General features: G+C 39.7%; 1 protein-coding gene across 4 annotated transcripts in view; it reads left to right on the top strand.

Moving 5' to 3' along the window:
- The window catches only part of oma1 (OMA1 zinc metallopeptidase), a 69716-nt gene that overhangs the window by 31653 nt on the left and 13454 nt on the right, over positions 1-24609 (top strand). For 2 of the 4 annotated variants that reach the window (XM_041208532.1, XM_041208531.1), the window contains 3 exons: positions 9171-9299; positions 12768-12842; positions 15135-15284. In XM_041208532.1, the coding sequence (XP_041064466.1) occupies positions 9171-9299; positions 12768-12842; positions 15135-15284 (354 nt within the window). Of the gene's footprint in view, positions 1-9170; positions 9300-12767; positions 12843-15134; positions 15285-22428; positions 22563-24609 lie in introns of those variants that run through there. The other 2 variants (XM_041208533.1, XM_041208534.1) reach the window with 2 other exon arrangements.

The following is a 24609-nucleotide window of genomic DNA, read 5'->3' as shown; positions in this document are numbered from 1 at the left end:
TGTGCAGACTGTCCAGTTTGACCCTGAGTTACACTTCTGATCCCATAATTTCTACATCACCAAGGCCACCTGTTTCCACTTCTCTAACATTGTTTGTCTCAACCTCTTACTCAGCTTAGGGGGCTTGGCCTAAATAGCCAAGTGGTTATGGTACTGGGTTTGTAACCCTAAGCTCAAGAGTTCAAATCTCACAATGGCAAACTATGAAACAATGTAATTTCATCTGAAACAGATGGAAACAGGTTTGTACTCGAAAGAGTTACAGGCCAGTCAGTTTAACTTTGAGCTTGGCCTAAATAGCCAAGTGGTTATGGTACTGGATTTGGAACCCAAGATCAAGAGTTCAAATCTCACAATGGCAAACTATGAAACAATGTAACTTCATCTGAAACAGATGGAAACAGGTTTACTCAAAAAGAGTATCAAGAGTTCAAATCTCACAATGGCAAACTATGAAATAATGTAACTTCATCTGAAACAGATGGAAACGGTTTGTACTCGAAAGAGTTACTCAGCTCAGTTCCTTTGCAGCTGAGACATTTGTTATCTCTAAACTTGACTATTCCAATGATCTCCTGGCTGGCTTCCCACCTTGCATACACTGCACACTTGAGCTCATCCACATCTCTGCAGCCCGAATCCTAATTCATACCAGTTTATCCAGTACCCCAAGCAGGTTGACCTGCATTGGCCCCTGGACTACAAACGACTCAATTTTAAAATGCTCTCCCTTGTTCTCAAATTCCTCCATGGCCTCACACCCCTCTATCTCTGAACCTTCAGAGATCTGATATTCCAGCACATTCTTGATTTTCATCTCATCACCATATCTTCAGCTGCCTTGGCCCCAAGCTCTGGAATACCGTCCCTAAAACTCTCTGCCTCTCTACCTCTGTCCTTCTTTCAGGAGCTTTTAAGCCTAAATCTTCAACCAAGCTTTTGGTTACCTCCCTAAATATTTCAATTGTGGCTTGATGTCAAATCTTGCTTGATTTATGCTCCAATGAAGGACCTTGGGACATTTTACTCTGTTAAAGACACTATATAAATGCAGTGTTCGAACCTCAATGCAAACTTTAGAAACAGCACCTCATCTTTCAATTAGGCACTTTACAACGCTCCAGACTCAACATTGAGTTCAAAACTCTGTTCCCCCATTTGTTTCCTTTTCTTTGCATGTGTCAGTTTTTCTCTTATTTTTGCTTTCAGACAGCATCACACCTGCTTCAGGCTTATGTTTTGTTTTTTTTTGCCTCATCACAATTCACTTTGGCCCTATATGACTATCTCTTCTGCCATTCAATCTGTGCTGTTTTCAACCATATCACGAACTCACTTTGTTCTTGTCCCACCCACCCCTTGCACAAAACTTATTATATCTCTAACTTTACTCAGCTCTGATGAAAGCTCATCAACATGAAGTATTAACTCTACTGTACTTATGCTGCCTGACCTCAAGTATTTCCAGCATTTTCTATTTTTTATACTATATAACTACTATATTTTTAAACTATAAAAATATAAGTTTTTGTTATGATGGTAAACTTAAAAATGAAACGCATTTATTAAAATTTACATTGCCTTTTGTAGCTTCCACAAAATTCTGTATATTACAGTTACCTCTGTGGTCAAGATTTTGATGTAGGCTAATTCTCTTAACAGCCAGAAACTGGACTCCTGCAGACTTTTAGTAGAGGCTTTTTTAATGGTATGCCAGCCAGCTTCTATTGATTACCTCTAGTTTTATTCTTCCCTACAAGTGGAATCACTCTCTCTATGACCTTATGAAAACTTTCCATAATTTTAGAGACCTCTATTTGGTCACCGCTTCACCTCTTTTCAAGAGAAAAAGATACCCAGTATTTCAACCTTTCTTGATAGGTACAACTTCACAGTCTTGTTTCATCCTTGTAAATCTTTTTGCATCCTTTCCGTTGTCTCTATATAATATTGCAACCAGAACTGCACACAGTACTCCAAGTATGGCTAACCAAGGTTCGACACAAGTTAATATAACTTCTCTACTTTCCAATTTTGTTTCTCTTGAAATAAACCCTTGGTTTGCATTTTTTAAGGCCTATTGACTTGTGCCATAGCTTTTAGTGATTTGTATTTGTGCTTCCAGACTCATTTGTTCCTCTATCCTGTTTGGATTCTTATTTTCCAAGTAATATGAAATCCTTATTTTTCTTAATAAAGTGTAATACCTTACGCTTATTTGTATTGAAACAGCTTTGCCAAAAATATGCCCATTCTGCAAGTTCATTGATGTCTTGTAATGTTTTGCAGTCGTCCTTAGTATTAACTATCCCTCCCAATTTAGTGTTTTCTATAAATTTAGAAATTGTGTTTTTTATTCCAAATTTTAAATCATTAATATAAAATGTAAACAATAGTGGTCCCTTCATTGGTCCTTGTGAGATCCCGCTTTCCAACTTTGCCACTCTTAATTGCTACCCTTTACCCCTACTCTCTCTGCTTTCTGTCTTGCAGCCAGCTAGCTATCCACTCTGTTAATTTTCTCCTGACTCTGCATGTTCTGACCTTATTCAATAGTTTATTATGTGGTACCTTATTAAGGGCCCTTTTGAAATTTTGATACATTACATCAGCTGCAGTAAGCTTGTCTGCTTTCTCAGTTACCCCCTCAAAGAAATCAATAAGGCTGGTCAAGCATGGCTTTCTCTTTTGAAATCCAAGTTGACTATTCAGTATGTGTTTTTAGTTTCTAGGTGTTTTTCTATTTTCTCCTTTAGCAGGAATTTTATTATTTTTTCTATACCAATGTTAAGTGACTGGTATGTAGTTCCCTGGACATGTTCTATCTCACTTCTTAATTCAAAGTATAATGTTAGCTATCCACCTGGCTCTGACATTACACATTTTAAAAAATAAATAAATAAATATGTGTTACAGTGTCTCTGCTATCTCTTCCTTAGATTCTTCTTAGATGCAATCAATCCAGTGTAGGAGTTTTATCCTCTTCTATTTTGATTAGTTTATTTAATGTTTCTCCTCTAGTTTAAGTATGGTCATATCAATTCTGTTCTCACCTTCCAATGCCATGTTCACCTGATCATTCTCCCTGGGAAATACTGAAGCAAAAATATTTTTGATATTTCTGCCATTTCATTATCACTGCCTGTGATTTTATCCTCACTGACTCTAAGTGGCCCTATTTCCATCCAGACCTTCCTACTTTTGTTTGTGCTTTTAGAATATTTTACTATTCTGTTTTATATTCCTTGATAATTTAGTTTCATAATTCCTGTTTTGCCTTCCTAGTTTTTTGTTACTTCTCTCTGTCTCTTCCTATTCTTTCTCTCATACTCTTCCCTGCTGTACATGTATTTAGTTAATACCTCTTTCCTTACCCTCAATTTTTCCCTAACATCTTTATTTATCCCTCTTGTTTTTAGCAGAATATATTGTTCCTGTGCTTTGTTAAACACTGTTTAAAATGTTTCCCATTGCTGTACTAGATAATTGTTTGCCAAAATACAAAACAAATACAAACACACAAATTAGGAGCAGGAGTAGACCATTTGGCCCCTCAAGCCTGCTCTGCCAATTGATAAGATTATGGCTTATCTGATTGTAGCATCAATCCTGCTTTCCTTCCTATCCCTATACCCCTTGACTTTCTTGCCAATCAAGAATCTATCTAACTCAGCCTTAAAAAATTTCAATGACCCCGTCTTCACTGCTCCCTGGGGTGTTCCATAGACTGATGACCCTCTGAGAGAAAAAAAATTTTTCTCATCTCTGTCTTAAATGGGAGACACCTTATTTTTAAACTATGACCCCTAAGCCCTAGTTCTAGACTCTCCCACAAGGGGAACATCGTTTCAGTATCCACCCTGTCAAGTCCCCTCAGGATCTTATATGTTTCACTAAGATTGCCTCTCATACTTGTAAACTCCAATGGATATAGACCCAACCTGTAATTTCCAAAATTCTAAACGCACCCTTTAAAATCAGCTTTTCTCTAATCGATTGACCTGAGATTTTTCATGTTAATTCTCAATTATTATCTTAAATCATATTGTATTATGGTCAATATTGTCTAGATATTCACCTCCTTTTGCTTCCCTTGTCTGTTCTAGTTCATTCTCCATTACTAGATCAAGTAGTGAATCCTCTCTTGCTGGGCTTTTAACAGACTAACTTAGAAAGTAGTCCTGGACATATTACACATGTTCTGGCCAATTTATTTTGGTGTAGTTGAAATCCCCTATCATTATTATTCTATGTTCATTTGTTTGCATATTTCTTCCTCCACCTCAGTTTCTGTGGTCTTTAGACTGCCATCACGAGTGTGATTGATCCTTTTTTATCTTTGATCTCTATACACTTGGATTCTATTTCTGTCTTACTGTTGGCTCTGTCACTTTTTTCTACAGTCATTATGTTATATTTAATAAGTACAGCTAATCCTGCTCACCTTTGTCCCTCTCTATCTTTTCTAAATATGTTAAACCCTGCAATGTTTAATTCCATGGCCTAATTTTTCTGTAGTAATATCTTAGCAATCCCAATTCCGTTTGGTTCCTTGCAATGTATTATTGCCTCCAGTTCCCCTGCTTGTTACAAACACTGCATCCATCGCTGTACAGACAGTTTAAATAATTTTTAGTAATAGTTCCTATCACTTTATTTTAATCATCTTTTTACACTCTGGTTTTATAATAATTTATACTTATTGGCTATTTATGTGCTCTTTTAGCATAGTCTGTCTCATGCTCTCCTTTCTGTTTTGTTTATAGTTAAGCTTGCTTCATTTCTTGAAGATCCTGCCTCCTTCTTATTAGTTTAAAGACTTTACCCTATTTACCCTTTCCAGTATGACACTGATTGCACACTGGTTCAGGTGGAACCTGTCACATTGTGTAACAGTTTCATCCATGGCTTAGTTGGTAGCACTCCCCCCTGAGTCTGAAGCATCTGAGTTCAATCCCACTCCAGGATTTGAGCTGAAAAAAATCTAGGATGACGCTCCAGTGCAGTACTGGGAGGGTGCTGCACTGTTAGAGCTGCCATCTTTCAGATTAGGCGTTAAATTGAGGCCATGCCTCTCCTCTCAGATGAACACAAAGGATCCCATATTGTTAGTTGAAGAAAGTACGGGAGTTATCCCTGGTGTTCTGACCATTTCTTTAGTCTTTCTTTAGTAATTCTTTAGTATTTATCTCTCATTAAGTAACATTAAAATATGTTACCTGAATTATCACATTACTGTTTATTGGAGCTTACTGTGTTCAAATTGGCTACCACCTTACCTACATTATAACAATGACAACTGTTTAAAAGTAAGAGCAAAATGTTGAGGTTGCTGGAGACCTGAAATAAAAGCAGAAAGTGCTGGAAAAACTCAGCAAGTCTGGCAGTATCTGTGGAAACAGAAACAGAGTTAACATTTCGAGTCAAATATAACTCTTCTTCAGTGAAGGAAAGTCATATTTCACTTGAAATGTTAGTTCTGTTTCTCTCTCTCTTAACAGTGAGAGTGCGAGAGGAAAGTGACCTTTACCAGTGAGAGAGTGAGAGGAGAGTGACCTTTAACAGTGAGAGAGTGAGAGACCATTAAAGAGCACAAGAGCAGCTGATTGGTAAAGTAGGATCAATGAGTATTTCTAGCCTTTAAAGTAAAACTAAGGTCTTTAGTTTGTGTTTAGGCCTCTGGTCTATTTTTCTCTTTTTCTTGTGAGTAGCTTGTTAAGTGTAAGATCGATACTGGTAAAAAATAATTATAATAAAGTGTAAAGAGTGGCTATAGTAATTAATTGATAATTTGAACAAAATGCGATAGCGATGGCAGGACGAGTGATGTGTTGCAGCTGCAACATGTGGGTGCTGCTGGACACCAAGGTGATCCAGATTGAACTCATCTGCACCAGGTGTTTGCAGCTTGAGGAACTTTGGATCTGAGTTAGGAGCTGGAGCCTGAGCTGCAGACATTGCGCCACATCAGGGAGGGGGAAGTTACCTGAACACTTTACTCCAGGAGGCACTGATGCCAGCGCCTCCTCAGGTGAGGTAATTAAAATTTGGTCTGTGATCAGGGACAGGAGGGTGTGACTGCAGGTGAAGCAGGTATGGGGGCCCAGGGGATAGTGTTCGAGGAACCTCAGCCTGCAACTGTCCAATAGTTACAAGATTCTTGCAAATTGTGTGGACGAGAATGGGAACTGCAGGGAGGCTGAGTGAACTGACCATGGCACCAAGGAGCCATTCAAGTGGGGGGAGGAAATAGGAATGTAGTAGTGGTAGGGGACAGTATAATTAGGGGGATAGATACTGTTCTCTGCAGCCATGAGCATGTGTCCTGAAGGCTGTGTTGCCTGCCCGGTGCCAGGGTTAATGACATCTCCTCAGGGCTGGAGAGGAACTTGGAGTGGGAGTGGAGGGATCCAGTTGTTGTCGTCCATGTTAGTACCAAAGACATTGATTGGACTAGGAAGGAGGCTCTGCTGAAAAAATTTGAACAATTAGGAGCTGAATTAAAAAGCAAAACCTCCAAGGTAATAATCTCAGGATTACTACCTAAGCCATGGGCAAAATAGGATTAGGATAAATAAAGTCAGGGAGTTAAATGCGTGGCTCAAAGATTGGTGTGGGAGGAATAGGTTTCAGTTCATGGGGCACTGGCATCAGTGCTGGGGTAGAAGGGGGCTGTTCTGGTGGGATGGGCTTCATTTGAACCCTGCTGGGACCAGTGTCCTGGCAAACCGAATAACTAGGGCTGTAGAGAGGGCTTTAAACTAAATAGGGGGGTGGGGAGCGTGGAGGATTCTGGATAGGGGATACATAGACTTACAAAGCAAAGGGATATGGCAGCCTTGCAGGGCAACTATTTAGGTAATGATCCCCAGAGTGTGACAGGAAGGGACAGAGTGTACAAACATAAAAAGATAGCAGCAAATAGGGTCAAAGGGGAAAAAATGGTAAAAAGGCAAAATTAATGGCTCTTTACTTAAATGCACGTAGTATTCAGAACAAAATTAATGAATTAATGGCACAAATAGAGATTAGTCGGTATGATCTTATAGCCATTACAGAGACATGGTTACAAGGAGATCAAAGCTGGGAACTAAATATATACAAGGGTATGTGACTTTTCAAAAGGACAGGCAGGAAGGAAAGGGTGGTGGGGTACATTCGTTCGTACGAGATGGAATAAGTACGATAGCAATAAAGGATCTTGGATCAAAAGATGTAGAATCCATATGGGTGGAGGTAAGAAATAGCAAGGGGAAGGAGACACTGGTGTGGGAGTAGTCTATAGGCCCCCAAATAGTAGCTACACTGTAGGACAGAGGATAAATCAGGAGATGATGAGGGCATGTAAAAAAAAAGGCAGTACATTAATCATGGGTGACTTTAATCTTCATGTAGATTGGGAAAATCAAATTGGCACGAGCGAGAATTTATAAAGCATATTTGAGACAGTTCCCTAAAACAATATGTTGTGGATTCAACCAGGGATCAGGCTATTTTGGATCTAGTAATGTGCAATGAGGCAGGTTTAATAAATGATATCAGAGTAAAAGAAACCCTAGGAGACACTGACCATAATATGGTAGAATTTAGCATTCAGTTTGAGAGTGAGAAACTTGGGTCGGAAACAACTGTGCTAAGCTTAAATAAGGGTAATTACAAAGGAATGAGGGCAGAATTGGCTGGAGTGAACTGGGATAGGATTTCAACAGAAAAAATGATTGATGAACAATGGCAGACATTTAAGAAAATAGTTCATGATTCACAACAAAGATATATCCCAGTGAGGAAGAAGGATTCAAGCAAGGGGATATATCAACCATGGTTAACCAAGGAAGTTACGGATAGTATCAAATTAAAAGAAAAGACATACAATGTGGCAAAGATTAGTGGTAAGCCAGAGGATTGGGAAAGTTTTAAAATCCAATAAAAGATGACCAAAAAAAGAGGGTGAAAATAAACTTTGAGGGTAAACTAGCAAGTAATATAAAAAGAGACAGAGCTTCTTTAAATAAAAAGAAAGAGAGTGACCAAAGTAAACATAGAGAATGAGGCTGGGAAAATAATAATGGGGAACCAGGAAATGGCAGAGGAGTTGAATAAGTACTTTGCTTCAGTCTTCACAGTAGAAGATACTAGTAGCATTCCAATACTAAACAATCAAGGGGCAAAAGAGGTGGAGGAAATAAATACAATTACTATCACTAGAGAAAAAGTACCAGGGAAACTAATGGGGCTAAAGTCCGATAAGTCCCCTGGACCTGTTGGGTTGCATCCTAGGATATTAAAGGAAGTAGTTACAGAGATAGTGGATGGACTGGTAGTAATCTTCCAAGAATCCTTAGATTCTGGAAAAGTCCCAGAGGATTGGAAAACTGTCAATGTAGCACCTTTATTCAGAATGGGAGGGAAACAAAAAAAATACAGGTAACTATAGGCCAGCTAGCTTAACATCTGTCATTGGGAAAACGTTAGAGTCTATTATAAAGGATGTTTTACACCACTGTTTTACAGTTGTCCTCCTACTTGAACGTCGGTTGTCTACCCCACATAGTTTCTCAGCAATGCTTCAAGCATCTTTCTTTGTTGCAATAGGAACATTCTAATCTCGGAAACAGTCTTGGTGGCATTCTAAAAAAGCATTCATTTATTCCAGCCTATCTCCAAATAGTTAAAACCACCCTATACTATTGCTCTTTATTCTGTCACTTTAAAACATGAGTAACATCTCAGCTCATTTACTGAAAAAAAAAATGAAAATCCATTTTACTGTGTTAGATGTACAAGTCTAGAGATCATTCTGAAGAAGTTGATTGAAATATCAATTGTGTACTTTGTAGTTTGGTTTAGTTTTTGACAAGGAAGACCTTGTTATAGCACTATCTGAGGCCCTGGAATCAACACAAGTATAATACAATTAACATAGATTTAATTTAATTTTTGATAAGTTGTGGGATTCATTTACATAAAATAGGAGCAGGTTGGTGTTAGTAGACAGTATAATGAGGCAATGGAAAATCTAGATAATTAGAGTGTGGATAATGAGATTCCATTACACATGCACAGATCTAACAGGGTTGTAATGATATTTGTATGAGTACAATTTGTTTTGAGTGAAATGAATAACCACTAACTTGCCAGGATGCTGGTCATATGATGTTGTTGATTTCCAGGCAGAACATGCAAGTATAATTCAGCTCCTAGATTTCGTCTCCCTTGTTTTCTTGACACTTATTTGGGCGGTGTTCCCACGGGATAGTCTTGCTGCTCTGGGGCAGTGGATCCAAAGCAAACTGATTCAGGTGAGACAATTTCCTTGTCTTTTGTGGATTTAATTATTCTAGATCAGTTTTGAAGTCAACAAATGGTAGTAAGCAGTATTAATCTGCAAAACAATAGTCATGACATTGTACTGATGAAAATTATAGTTTGATCAAAATCTGGCATGTCTTGCTTTTCATCCCTATCTCCCTCCAAGGCATTGACTCATGATGCCTTGAAGGCTCTGATTCCAGTAGCTTGCCATCACCTCATTTGCCTGATGTAAAAATTGAATGAGCAAAGCTTTAATAACCAGAAAGATTGCTGATTTTTTTCTCTCATTTCCTAGTGCGTGGTTACTGAAGTGAGTTGTAATATCCCTGCTGCTCTTTAGGTTGGCATAAGCTAACTCAGCGTAAAACTGGGATCAAATTAGATCCTTCCAGTTCTATACGTTTGATGAGTCTGCTGGGTTCTGTATTTCCTCATTGTTATTTGAGGAACATTTTGTCTTTTAAAAAAGTATTAGGTAAGAGTTGAATGTTTTAATAAAATTAGCTCTCAGCCTATTCTCTGACTAACCATGCCGTTTAAAATTTAAGTATTATGCTGAGGTTGTCTTTAATATTTCCTAGGGTAGGACATATCCTGCTTCAGAGCATATTTTTCACCACGATTGCAGTTACTGTAATTTTTGTATAGTAAGGAACATACTGTGACAGTTTAGTAATGCAATTTATGTGCTTTCCTAATGATGGTGCCGATAGTTCTGCCTTTCTCTAGTCTTAAGGACTCCTTGGCCCCGCTACCATTTTGACCCCACAACCTGGACTAGCTTCGCTGTTCTGCCCTTCTGAGTCTAGCCTTCATCTTAATTCTTCCCCAGACTTTTTGAAAATAATTCTGTACCTAAGTGTTTACATTTAAACTTCTGTTATGATCCCAGCTGATGTTATTCCTGGACAAGTCAGATCCCAGGGTAGAACCCGGCTTGATAGATCCTAACTCTTATTTTTTGTTTAGATACATGGAGAGTAGCTACTGAACAGAGTCACAGGAGTCAGCTGATGAACATCTGACAAAAGAGTAATACATTTATTTAACAAGAAAAGATGAACTATATTACAATACTCCTTCACCCACAGCTATACCGTTACAGATGTATATAGAATTGTAAGGATAACACAAGTTACAAAAGCTATCTTATGCTCGAATGTTCTCAGTAAGTAGATAGTCCATACAAACCATGAGGCAACCTGTGATCAGACACACCACACACTCAAACTAAATGACAGATGCTACCCCAAAGAGATGCTATGGATCTCTCCTGAACTGCACCCCCCTCCCAACCCCAGATACTTGTCACACCATGAGCCAACCAGTCTCACTGAGCTCAGCCTTTCACGCGAATTTCCAATCTCCACTCTCTAACAACTCGCTTTGGAATTTTCTCCCACCCCTTTCCCGACACTTTCCCTTAGATGCCTTCCACAAGGGTCCATCTCCAAGGTTTTGATCTCTAGTTCTGATGTTCCTCTCCCCTGGGTCACCACATGCATTCCAGCTTTCTTCCATGCGCTTTCCCTCACCGACTCAGCCATCAACAGTACACCACTGCTTCACATGCCCATGGGTCCTGCCTCTCTGGACCCCTGTTGCTAGGCAACAGCCCAGTTTTTTTCTTGTGTTTGCTTTAACCTCCCCCTCAAGAGTCGTAAAACTCATTAGAAGTGCAGGCATACAAGCAGCTTTAGACCCGCTGTCACCCTCAAAAATGAAACTAAATCACCTTTTAACCCACAAATAGAAAAAAATATAAATTAAACTTAAAGATAGACCTTAATCTTAACATACACAAATACATATATAACTTACTTAAACTATCTCTATTTCCTAACAGTTTCGATTATTTTACTTATATTGTCCTTTCTACTTTTAAATTTAAAATGAAAATTACTTGAAAATAATAAAATTTTAAATGGTCTCTACACTCCTAAAATGTAACTTTAATTATTTCTCCATGCCACTGTTAAATAGGGGTTCCTGTTGGAAAGCACTGTACTGAGAGGGAAAGGAATGATGTGGGCATTGAGGATGTTCTGAAAGGGCAACACAATGAGTACAGACAGCTTTGTGCAGTATCACCTGAGACACAAGCTGGATAATGGAAAAGGGGTGCTGGAGGGGGATTAGTGTGATTAACCATGTCAAAAACTGCAGGGAAGATGAGGAAGAATGCACCATGGTCACAGTCACAGGGAATATTATTTGTGCCTTTGTCTAGAGCAGTTTTCACAGTCTGGTAGAGACTGAAAACTGATTGGATGAACTTAAAGCAGGGAGATATAGTAGAGATAGTAACGGTCTTAGGAGGCACTAAGTAGTACCAAACCAATGGTAGCAATGGCATAGATGCGAATCAAAAATGGGAAGGAAACTTGCGGTCAGATAGAAAAACAGCCACTCTGCAATATAAACTACATTTTTACTAAAGCCGCCACTATAAAATGAAACTGGCAGACTCTTTCTATATGACTCATCAATTCCTACCTGAAAGGATACAAGAAAACAACAAAAATAGAAAAAATAGCTAAACAATCCGGAGAGAGAAATCGAAAAGAAAACAGGTGACATTACAACAGAAGATAAAAGGAAACAAAGAAATATTCAAACAAACACAATACACAAAGAAGAGACATGGCACCATCTGACATATTGCGATCAACACCATGGGAGATGTACTGCTTATATGAGAAGGTTCTTGTGATCTGTCACAAGATGATATTCTGTTTAAGCAGTGGAAAATAATGCCAGTTAAATTTTAAAGAACTTTGATATAGATGATGGAATCATTTCGGTTAACTGCCCCACCCGAGTTACCACATTGTTTGGTGACTTTATTGGTTCATTGGTTCTTGGAGTTGGTTCTTAACGGTGTGTGGAAAATTTAAATGTACCAATTATGTTATTTCTGATTTTTACCCTAAATGCTGGGCAACACTTTTGCAATTTAATGTTTTACTCCCTGCTTTAATCTGAAATTTGACACTAAATTAGAGTGGTAGCAGCAGTGTAAAATCTGGTTACATGAACAAGGGCATATTTTGATTGAATTTAGCCTTGTGAAAAAGTTGCATTATTGCGAGTTCTTGCATTGCTGTGGAGCCCACAACCATCACATAATGTTTACTTTACATGCACCGAGCTCATTGTAAAACCAAAGCATCTCTTTAAATGAAATCTGGAACAGCACATGTTACTGCTAATGTTACTTTCCATAAGGGTATTTGCAAATTTTGACTAATATAATTGTGAAACATTAATTCTCGGCTCTGAAATTACAAAGTTAACTCATCAGAAAGTATCTTTTAAAACTGTAACATAGTGAGATCAGAAGGAGACACAAAATAATTATGTTACATTGATTTACCTACTTAACATAGATCAGAATTGAAGAATCGGTCAGTGTTTTCAATTGCTATTAACATTAATAAATTTATTTCCTACAGTACATGTTTGATAGACCATACAGCCGGAAATTAGAGATTGAGGCTGATGAGGTTGGACTACGACTTGCTGCTAAGGTAATTTGTGCCTTCCATAGATTTCTGATCTTTGGTTTGTAGTCATGTATTGAACAGTACAAAGTTTCATTTGTGACTAATTGCAGATAATATAATCATCAACTATTTTGCTCCATATTCTTTACAGAAAAACTGGTGAAAAGTATGCCTTAATTGTGTTTTGAAAAATACTATTCTCAGTTTTCTTAATGTTACAAAAAAAAGACTTCTTGGGGTGGACTGATGCTGAGACTAATATCAATTTTTATGACTATAATTTTCACTCTTTTTTTATTGAGGATTCATATTCAAATCCATAGAGTTAAAAAGAAAATTTGCTAACCATGGAAACCTGAGGTAAAAACACAAATGTTGGAAATATATAAAGTCAGAAAGATAGATTAACATTTCATGTGGAATATAGTTCCATTAAACATGAGGAGGCTGCTGACTAATAGTTTTTTTAAAATTCTCCATCTTAAAATACTACCAATGGCACTGACTAGTGCAGAGATGCATCATGTCATACACTTTCCAGTACTTCACCCAATTACCCATCCTTCATGGATGACCTTAACAGGCGAATATTACCAGGCAGTTCATTAATGGAGATCATACACTTGAGTCTGATCTTGTCATCATCAGTAGACAGATGACATTTTCAGCCACAGTCACTGGATAACAATCAGGGTTAACAACTATGGTGGATGTCAACCCTATATCCCACCCTCACAATTTCTGACTTGCTACCAACTGGCTGAGATCAGCTGATTTAGCACAGGTTGGCAATTGAAACTAGAATTTCAGGTCTTTTACTACCTTTTCTAACTAAGCCATTGGGCGAGCTTAAAAATCATTTAATTGCAAATAATTTCCTCTTTGTAGAAATACTGAGCATAGGATTTTTGTAAAGCTTTAACTTAGACTATTTAAAATATATTCAGAACCAAAGATTTCAGTGCCTGCACTGTTGGCACCAAGCATCGTTTCCATTTTTTAATCAGTATATAAATCTGCAGCATATACTTTGCCATTCTTTATTACTTTTAGGATTTTACTAAATGTTACTTGTATGCCTGAGATGTTGCTGCTGCTATCACTTTATATAATATGATCTAACAGCAATGAATTATTTCAGATTTAATTAGAAAAGGTCTAATAGCGGAAAATGTTACAACTGAGACAGACAGGAAATGAAGGCTAGAAAACTGAAGCCTGGTTTGAATACACTTACAAGCTTTCATTCACAGAGACACACACTGCATGTCATGCACCTCCAACCAGCAGCCCCTCTTTCAACCTGCTCCAATATTTATGAGCGCAGGTGAGCCCCCAGTTAATACCACTAACCGAATGCAATTAACACCCAATCTATATGCAAATAAACAAATTTAATTCTGCCTTCTGGAGCAGGCAGGGAGGTGGGGAGAGGGGCCGTGGAATGGGGAGAGAAGGCGGGGGTGGAGAGCTTGTCACTTTCCTGACTCCCTCGAATTCAATTAGGGACATGAAGGTCGAGGACGGCCTGCCTAGAGGCCAGTTGAAGACCTTAAGTGCCCAATTTATGGCTTGTTATGGGCCTCATCCTGTTAGCGCTGATATTCTGCCAGTGGCGGGGAAGGCCCTACGCCATGTGGGGAGATCACACAGTAAACGCTGGTAGTCTCCTTGCAGGCTCAGTGGAATGGGGTGAGGGGCTCCTGATAAGGCACCCTGTGGCATACAGGGGTCCGTGGTACCAAGGGACATCCTCTTGGAACAAACCACCCTCCCCTTGCCCACTCCATGATGCCATTGGCAACCCTCCACCCCATCACCATCACCACCAATTCCCCCAAACCACCAGGACCTGCCTGATTGACCCCTGCGAGCCCTGTACTTACCTTCATTCTGGAGCCTCCCCCATTGCTGCTGCCCTAGCTAGCTTCAGTTCCAGCAGTGGCAACAGCTACTGGTGGTGCTGCTGGACCTCTAGTTGGCTGGCAGCTCTTGGAGGCAGGATCTCTGTCCTTAAGGGGACAGAAGTCAAGATGCCAGCCAGTTAACTGTCTGATGAGCACACAATTGCTTCGGAGCTTTCAGAAATGACTGCAGCGGGGTTGCTTCTAGCTTTCCAGCCAGTGGTCGGGCCCACTGCCACAGCCATTAAGTTCATCCCTATGAAAAACACTACTAATCAACCAAATTCTCATTACCTTAAGAATGAATGCTTCCTTTTTTTGTCAAAAGCTGACAAACCAAATTTACTTTGTGATTAAACAAAGATATAAATCATATACGTTATTGTTTCACAAATCTTTCTTATTAATCTAGGCATGCATAGATGTGAGGGCAAGCAGTGTATATTGGCAACAACTGGAATTAATGAAAATTGTTTCTGGAACATTTCAAATTCCTGAATGGTTTTCCACACATCCGTCAAATGATCGTCGAGTTGAACATCTGGACAAACTAATACCTGAGGTAAATAGGAACCTGCATTCTTTAAGAGAACTGTAGAGCTAGTGGCTAATTCATTAAATGTGACGTTTCTATTTTGTTTATGCAGCAGTGACCTCTCTTGAGAAAGTGTTTTGATGAGTAACCATACAGTGCAGTTGTGTTTTTTCATCATTAAAGTTGTTGATGTTTAGACATTACTAAAATTTGTCAGGTTTTATTAATTTGGCCCAAAAACAGAAAGCCTTTAGTTTCACAAGATAATTTCTATCTCTACTCTTGACTTTGAGAGTGCAAGACTAATTTTCATGTTTGTCACCTATGCTGTAAGCTGGTGAAGCTGAAAGCAATGGTATGATAATCAGATGAATTCTGCAATAGACCTGCGATCTGCTCCACCCCTTCACCGCTGAGGTGAGGAAGTTGAAAGGTACCACTTTATGCCTTCATACACAAATTATACCAGTCAATTTCCTGTAAACCCAGCATTGAAATCAGTGAAAGAGCAAAATGGTATGATACTTAACCAATAGCCATGGCAGAAACTGATGGGGCTGGTGTATTCAGGTGCAAGTGAGTTTTTAAGGGGGTGATCAGCCATAATCTCAGGCTCTGAAAATTTAAGTATGGAGTCCCATTGCTTCATAATAATTAGTGTTAGAGATTTTAAAAGGGAAAGTTGAAATTTATTATTATTTTCTTTATACTTTTCTCTCTTCTATCTCTCATGCTAATCCCATATTTTTTTCGCCCATTTTGCTTTCTGTACCTGATTCAAATTTAATTTATAATTTTTGGTTCGTACTTCCAGGTTTAGACTGCGCACGTTTCAGTGAGGATTCTTCAACCTGATTAGTTGAAAAGCCACACTGTCTGTTACCCTGTTCATATATGCCACAGATCCTCTTTAGGGAGCACAGATGTCCCATGACAACAAAAGAATAATGGGAACGTTTACAGGAAGTGCATGAGAGTTTGCAAAATCTGGCCTGTAATAAGGCAGAAATACTGGATATGCACTGTAAGTCAATCAGAACCTAAAATAGAAAGATAGTTTATTATTTTGAGAGTAACTCTTCATCAGAGTTGGATTGGGGAAACTGCTTATGTAAGACTGTCAAGACACATCAGTCCAAGAAAGCAAGACTTTGAGAGTTTTGACCACATTTATGCAGATAAGATTTGGAAATAGTGACATTTAAGTGGTGTATTTTAAATGAAAGTGAGTTTGCACAAACTTTCTATCTACGTAGACGAAGAGGTGTTTGCATGTTAGTGATCTAAACATCCTGTAAACATCCACACTTAGTCATTTAGATGTCTCTTATTTGTGCCCAGCATGGGGTGTCCACTGAAAGTCCACACTTTGGTGGAGGATGAGGGGGTGCAGCTGGTTTTATTGCTGGTCCTGCTGATGGATCTCTAAACATGGGAAAAAAACAGATGCCCTTCCCATTTTGTGTGATCAGAAATAACATAAAAAGAAAAACACATGTTCAGTATGTCAATCAATTGTGAAGTATGGTAAGAGAGAAGGTTTTTTAAGAAGAGTTCTGGCCTTGGCTTAGACAATTGGCCACATTCAGAAAAAAAAGTCTGAGAGAATGTATTTTTATAGGCCCTCTACAAGTGTCAAAGTGGTACATGTTTATTACTTATTTTGATGAGAAAAATAGCTAGCTGGATTAAAATGAGGACAAAAGAATACAATATTAATTTCATTACAGCATCCAGGTTACACTTCTGAATTGGTAGATAGTGAGCAAACATCTGAACCGCTTCCAAATGAATGTCACTGTATGAATATCTAAGATAATACCTGAGGGAATATATAAAACAAACCCAAAGTGTTTTTACAGTTGTCAACAGCTGCCTGGGATACTGATTTGTATTGTCGATAAAGTGACTTAAAATTGTTAACAGAACAGTTCCAATATCTAAAAATGTCAATCACCTCAAAAGAGGCAGAAATTAAAATAGTGCCATTAGCAATGGAAGTAAAAGTGAAAAAAAATTCAGCTTAAAGGATGAGAGTTTCAATTGAGAACACAAGGGGAATTAACAGAACAACAGGAATGTGGACAGGAAAAATAACAGTGCACTAGGAAAGAAAAGGGAATGGTATGAACTCAAAGAGAAGGTGAAGCGCAAAGCCAATAAGAAGGAGATAGTGTGTGATCATGAACTGTAAGGAAAGAGAGGAAGAGTGATGACGCTCATCAACCTGCAGAGAAACAGAAGCGGGTCACATGTCTGGAAATAAGGTTGTAGAACATGGGACCTACTGTTTTACAAAAGTGCATCTGTTTCCAAATGAGGGGGGTGATATAGTTTTATACAGACTTCTTAATTATTAGCCAGTGATGGGACAAGTCAGTCAATCAGCTGACTGGCAACTTCACGAAGTGAAAAAGTATTTGTGGAATTTTCATAGGTCAATCTGGTCAAAAGTATGGACTATGATATTTTAAAGTGTGCAATTCTCAGGGTTTATGATTTAACACGAAGCATAAAGGCAACATTTTAAGAAACTAGGGAAAACTCATTTCAGTAGTTACAGAGAAGTGGTTATTGAGCTCAAAAATATGGCAAATGCGATTAGAGTGCATGGGTGTAACATTTAGGTTTGTAGGATACACTTCTAGAAATAGGCCCAGATTTAAGGATCGGCTACTTGATCAGGAGTTCAAAGCTCTCAAGCAGCTAGTCGCATGTGCTGGCCATTTTGTGGCCTTGTGAACATCGGAGAGCTATTGCCTGGGTGAGAAACACAGCACAGGCATGCAGAATGGAGGCTAGCAGCTCACTGAATGATTTTGGATGTTTCTAGTGAGGTTTGGGTGGCATATTGTGAGCTGGAATTAAGAAGGTATAGCTGCTGAACCATAGCTAAAGGCTCGTGGAAAGTCAGAGTGAAAGCTCAGCCTTACTTCAGAGACTGAATTTAATAAGACACTTTACAGAGAGAGCATCCTCTCATTTGCGTTAGATAGGCTGGGAGTGTTTGGGAAATAGATTTGCCTCTCCCCCATGAAGGATGAAATTGTCTTATGCGTTTTACCTGCTCAAAGCTATATGATACACTGGCTTGGGATCGAGGCAGCTGTTCATTGGGCAGAGCCATTTGAATTATGAGATGAATTCAGTGTCTGAAACTCATGACAGAACTTGTGCCAGCAATTTCACACTGTCCCAAGCTGAAGCTGGGGATGTGTGTTGACCAGGCTACAAGAACAGCACGTTGGGACTGTCAGATAGTACAGCCATCCCCTGCCACACAAAACATGGGACTGTTGTTAGTGCAACAAGTCAGAAGTGCCAGGCTCAAAAATGGCACATCTCTTGTGGAAATTGCAATAAGAGCAACAGCTTATACTTATATAGTACCTTTAACATAATAAAATGTCCCCAGGTGTTTCACAGAGGCATTATAAACAAAGTATGATACCAAGCCACATCAGGGGAGGTGGTGGCATAGTGGGCTAACATTCCAGAGGTCCAGGGTAATGCTCTGAGAACCCGAATTCAAATCCCACCATGGCAGCTGGTGAAATTTGAATTCAACAAAAGTCAGATAGTGACTGCATCCATTGCTGATTGTCGTAAAAACCCCATCTGGTCCTTACCTGAAGGTACAGTCACCAGTGATTAAAGTTGAGGTCAGAATTAGAGCAGAGCAGCTATCTTAGCGGATAAAAACAAAATAGATGCTGGAAATCTGAAATAAAAACAGAAAATGTTAGAAAAACTCAGCAGGTTTGGCAGCATCTGTGGAGAGAGAAACAGAATTAATGCTTCATGTCCATACCTTGGTGGGCTGGAGGAGATTACAGAGATAGGTAGGAGCCAGGCTATGAGAGAATTTTAAAATCGAAACAGTGTTTAACTGGGTGCCAGTGTAGGTCAGTGAGCATGGGGGCGCTGAGTAAACAGTACTTGGTGCAAGTTAGCACACAGGCAGAAGAGTTCAAGTTTACTGAGGCTAAAAGTTGGGATGCCAGCCAGGAGTACATTAGAATAGGTCTTGAGGTAAGAAATGCATGGATGAGGGATTCAGCATCGGAAGAGCTGAGTCAAGGACAGAGATGGGTGATGCTACATTGATGGAATTAGATGGTCTAGGTGATGGTACAGTTATGTAATCGAAAGCTCATATTGGGTTCAAATATGACATCAAGGCTGTGAACAGCCTGGTTCAACCTCGGACAATTGCCAAGAAAGAGGGATAGAATTGATAGCGAGGGAGCGGAGTTTTTGGGGGAGTGAGAGATAATGGCTTCAGTCTTCCCAATATTTAATTGGAGGAAACATTTGCTCATCCGACAGAGAGGACCCAATTCCCCTTTCTGGTGAGAAGAGATAAAGAGATAAAAACATCTATTTAAGGTCAGTCAGATGGTGAGAACTGTTGAAAAGGTCAGTAAGGATCAGAGATGCTTCTTTTAAGGAGAAAGCCAGGCTTGGTTTAGATAATTGGCCAGGTTTCAGGGGAAAAGGGAAGTGATTTTTTTTCACCTAGCCTGCTAAAGGGGTAGTGTGATATATTTTTTATTCATGAGGAAGGAATATAAATAGTTGGATTACATTAAGATTTGATTATAGTCATTATTCATTCACTTATTTTATGTGAAATGCAGCTGTTCAGTGATTCTCATCTCAGCATTGAGTCGCCAAACCACCTACCAAAAGATCACAGAAGTGTGATTGAGAAATGTGAAAGGCATAATATACATTTCTCAGTTTACAGGGCTTTTTATTGTTAGATCCCCAGGTTAATATATGATTTGATAGCAGGCAATGGAAACGCAATGCTAGACATAAGATGTGAGGATTGCTTGTGGGAGTGACCAATGTCATTGAATCCAAGTGAATAAATATCTAAGGCAGACCAAAATTTAGTAAAATGTGTCATGAGGCTTTATGGAGAAGGAGGCATCTACGGTGATAGTTATAAATCTTCAAGCATAGTGAGGTAAATTTAAATGACCTTATTATCAAACTCTTGAGGATTAAATATAAGATAAAGTGGAGCATAGATAAAAATAGCACACAAAAGTGGCACATTACATGTCCTCTATGAATTGAAAGTAAGTGCTTATTCCACCTTCGCATGTAGATAAGTGAGTGTTTGTAGCAGATGTGTACAAAAGTAGTGGTACAGAAACATTTTGATCCTAAGCAACAATTATTTTCAATAACTGAAATAATGGGCTGGATTTAAAGCAATCCGTCATGATGAGAGACTTGGCAGTAAGGCCCACTTAATCATGGGAGAGGCCCTGCATCAGTCTCTAGGAGATCCTACCCCGATTAACTACTTTCGAGTACAAACACATTTCCATCTGTTCCTATTCAGATGAAGTTACATGGTTTCATAGTTTGCCATTGTGAGATTTGAACTCTTGATTTTGGGGTTACAAACCCAGTACCGTAACCACTTGGCTATTTAGGCCAAGCTTCCTACCCCGATTAAGTCGGAGGGGAGAAGGGGCTGACACAGGATTCCCAGCTGCTGGTGGTGGGATGTCATTTAGGCTCATTAATGAGTCAGTTGGCAGCCATTATCGCTTTTTGGTGGCTCAGGAATTAAATGGGGGCTGTACAGCTTTCCCACACCCTTGGAAGGCCACCAAGCTGCTCTGTCGGGTTTGCCAGCAGCCTCCCAGGAGGGTCCCTAGTTGTTAGTTACACTGTGCTTGATAAGGGACCCAGCATCAAACAGATGGACGGTTGCTGAAAGCCACCCCCATGCCCTTGCCAACAAGCACCCCCCCCCCCCCCCTCCCTCCACTCACTCACGACCCATATTCTAGCCCTCACTCACCTTTGGCCTGTGGTCCCATGATGATCCTGGGCCTCTGATGGATGCAGTGCTGACAGCAGCCACCACTCCCACTGGTGCTGGCAGCAGTGATGAGCTGCCTTCCTCTGATTGGCTGGTGGATTTCCACCACTGGGAACCTCAATCGTGGGGAAGGCCTAATAGTGATCGCTTAAGTGCCTGAACAGCACTTGACCCTGTCAGGCCTCTCCCAGAAACTGAAGGCGGTTTCTTGCCAGTTCTTCAACCAGTGGGCGAGACCCCAGTGGCCTGACAAAATCTCAGCTAATGTGCTTTGTTGTAGACCTTAGTGGGAAAAATATGTCTTGAGTCCAAAGTCAACTTGGGCACAAAGTTGGTGATGCCATTCCTCTTGCATTGGTCCATGCCGGACTGAGGCCCAAGTCAAAGTTGGCTTCAGTGTCATCAGCTGTTGGTGCCAAATGTGGTTCACTTTAGCTCATCAGTCAGAGAGCCCTGAAAATCAGCCATCTGCTGTGCTGAGTCAGCTGACAGATTGGATCTACTATTAGACTTGCATATTTACAGAGCCAAACAACTGTTTGGACAGGCACCCTGGATGGGTTGCCTGACCCAAGTGGATTCGCCACACTTCATTGCAATTTGGGCTAGCAGATGATGATGCAAAATCTAGACTCTGAGCTCCAATTTTATACCAGGAAAATGGACCTGATGTCCTAGCCAACGTTGTTTCCTCAACTAAAAACATATCTGGTCATCATCGCATTATTGTTTATAGAATTTGCTAGATGCCAATTGGCTGGCATGCTTACCTATATTGCAGCATTTCACTTCAAAAGTACTTCATTGAAGCACTTTGGGAGATCCTTAGGTGGTGAAAGGTAGCTGCAGGTTTTTTCTTTCCAGGGGTTTGTTGAGATATGGGTGCCCTACTTGAAGATGATAGAAGGATCCATAATAGCTTTTATAAGAGAAGTAGATAAATATTTGAAAAGAAGAGTCTAAAAGATAATGGCAGGAGAATGGAGTTAAGTGAATAACTCATAAAGCTGGAATAGGTGCAATGGTCAGAATGGCCTCCTATCATGCTATAAAATTGTATGGTTCTAAATAGAGACTAAAAGACAAATTTGTAGTATGACAGCTGGAGACAAACACAGGTCTGGAGATGCCAAGAGAAAATATGCAACAGTCATACAGAGATAACAGAAATAAAAGACCAACAGAAACACACAGGTAAGGACACAGAAAAAATAAACCAAGGGACCATTATAAGAGACATCAGTTTTTATTTCTATAGTTTGAGATTAATTGAGATCAACAGATTAACATTTAACTTTCCTCAATTTATTTCTTTTTTTGCAGTGATCAGCTCCCACTTCTTTATAATTGTAGGCATTGAATGTTTCCAACTCTTATTTTCAGATACCGAATCCAGCAGTAACGGAAAATAAATTTTTATTGTAAAGTATTTAGCCTTCCCTATGTTTCATGAGCAGTTGTTAAATATATTTTGATTATGAATACAATTTTTGAAAGCTTTCGCTGCTCTATTCAGTTTTTTTTGGACCCCAGCATGGAATGGGAAGTGCAAAATGATGAAGTATCTAAATCTTTGGCAAGTACTGATGGTGATGTTTCAAACTTATTTGAGATACATTTTCTTGAAGGTGTCAGTGACAGTGCTATCAAATGGCACTTACTCTGCAATAACCTGCTCACTGACGCTCAGTTTGGGTTCCATCAGGGCCACTCAGCTCCTAACCTCATTACAGCTTGGTCTAAACATGGACAAAAGAGCTGAACTCGAGATGAGGTGAGAGTGACTGCCCTTGACAGCAAGGCACCATTTGGCCCAGAGGTGACATCAAGGAAAACTTGAGTCATTGGGAATAAGAGTGAAAACGTTCCACTAGTTGGAGTCATACCCAGCACAGAAGAAGATGGTTTTGGTTTTTGGAGGCCAATCATCTCAATCCCAGGACATCACTTCAGGAGTTCCTCAGGGTAGTGTCCTGGTCCCAACCATCTTCAGCTGCTTCATCAATGACCTCCCTCCATCTTAAGGTCAGAAGTGAGGATGGTTGCTGATGATTGCAATGTTCAGCATCAATCGTGACTCCTCAGATACTGAAGCAGTCGGTGCCCATATGCAACAAAACCTGGACAACATTCAGGCTTCGGCTGAAAAGTGACAAGTAGCATTCATGCCACACAAATGCCATGCAATGGCCATCTTCAACAAGAGGGAATCTAGCCATCTCCCCTTGACGTTCAATGGCATTGCCATCGTTGAATCTCCCAATATCAACATCCTGGGGGTTACCCTTGATCAGAAACTGAACTGGACCAGCCATGCTAATACTGTGGCTACAAGAGCAGGTCAGCGGCTGGGAATTCTGTGGAAAGTAACTCACCTCCTGACTCCCCTGGCCATCAAATACAAGGCACGAGTCAGTAGTGTGATGGAACACTCTCCACTTGTCTGGATGAGTGCAGCTCCAAGCTCAAACAACACTCGAAAAGCGCGACATCATCCAGCACAAAGCAAACCGCTTAATTGGCAATCCACCCACCACCTTAAACATTCACTCCCTCCGCCACCGACGCACAGCAGTGTGTACCATATACAAAATGCTCTGCAGCAACTCACAAAGGCTCCTCCAACAGCACCTTCCAAACCCATGACCTCTACCATCTGGAAGGGCGAGGACAGCAGATGCATGGAAACACTACCACCTGCAAGTCCCCTTCCAAGCTACACACCGCCCTAACTTGGAACTATATCGCCAGTCTTTCACTGTCGCTGGGTCAAAATCCTGAAACTCCCTTTCTAACAGCACTGTGGATGTACCTACACTACTTGGACTACAGTGTTCAAGAAGGCAGCTCACCACCACCATCTTCTGAAGAGCAGTTGGGGGTAGGCAATAAATACTGGCCAAGCCAGCAATACCCACGTGAAAGAAAAAAAAAACATTTTCTCATGACCAACACAAAATCCATTTTCTGTAAACAAACCTTCAAACTTGCAAACCAAGACTCAACTTTATGTGCAAAATAATCGGCAGTAACAAGCTGCAGGGTAAATAATTTGCCTATTTTTAACCATTAAGAAATGCTCTATAATCTCTCTGGCTGATGATAAATATCACCAGTGACAGAAGAAAACTACGTATAAGCAAGAAGTGAAATTGAAATCAAACAGTAGAGTTTAGTTAGATTATAAGAGTTAATTTAACTCAAGTTTTTCTTTGAAAACAATTAAAGTCCTGAAATCTTTTTGCAGTTCTCTCTTCTACTTCAAACAATTTAGGCCACATTTTGTTAGTCTCAAAATTATTACAGATTGAGAAGGTCATTTGACCCATTTTAATTCATCTATCCAGAAAGAACCTTAAGCTCATCCACTTATAGCATCCATTGTTTATTAAATAATTCCAGGAATTGTACCTCCTCGAAATGCAGATTACTGCAAATGCTGAAAATCTGAAATAAAAACAGAAAATGCTAGAAATACTCAGGTCAGGCAGTGTATGTGAAAGG

The sequence above is a fragment of the Carcharodon carcharias genome, chromosome 16 (assembly GCF_017639515.1).
Source record: "Carcharodon carcharias isolate sCarCar2 chromosome 16, sCarCar2.pri, whole genome shotgun sequence".
Classification (NCBI taxonomy): Eukaryota; Metazoa; Chordata; class Chondrichthyes; order Lamniformes; family Lamnidae; genus Carcharodon; species Carcharodon carcharias.
This window is presented reverse-complemented; position numbering and strand designations above follow the sequence as displayed.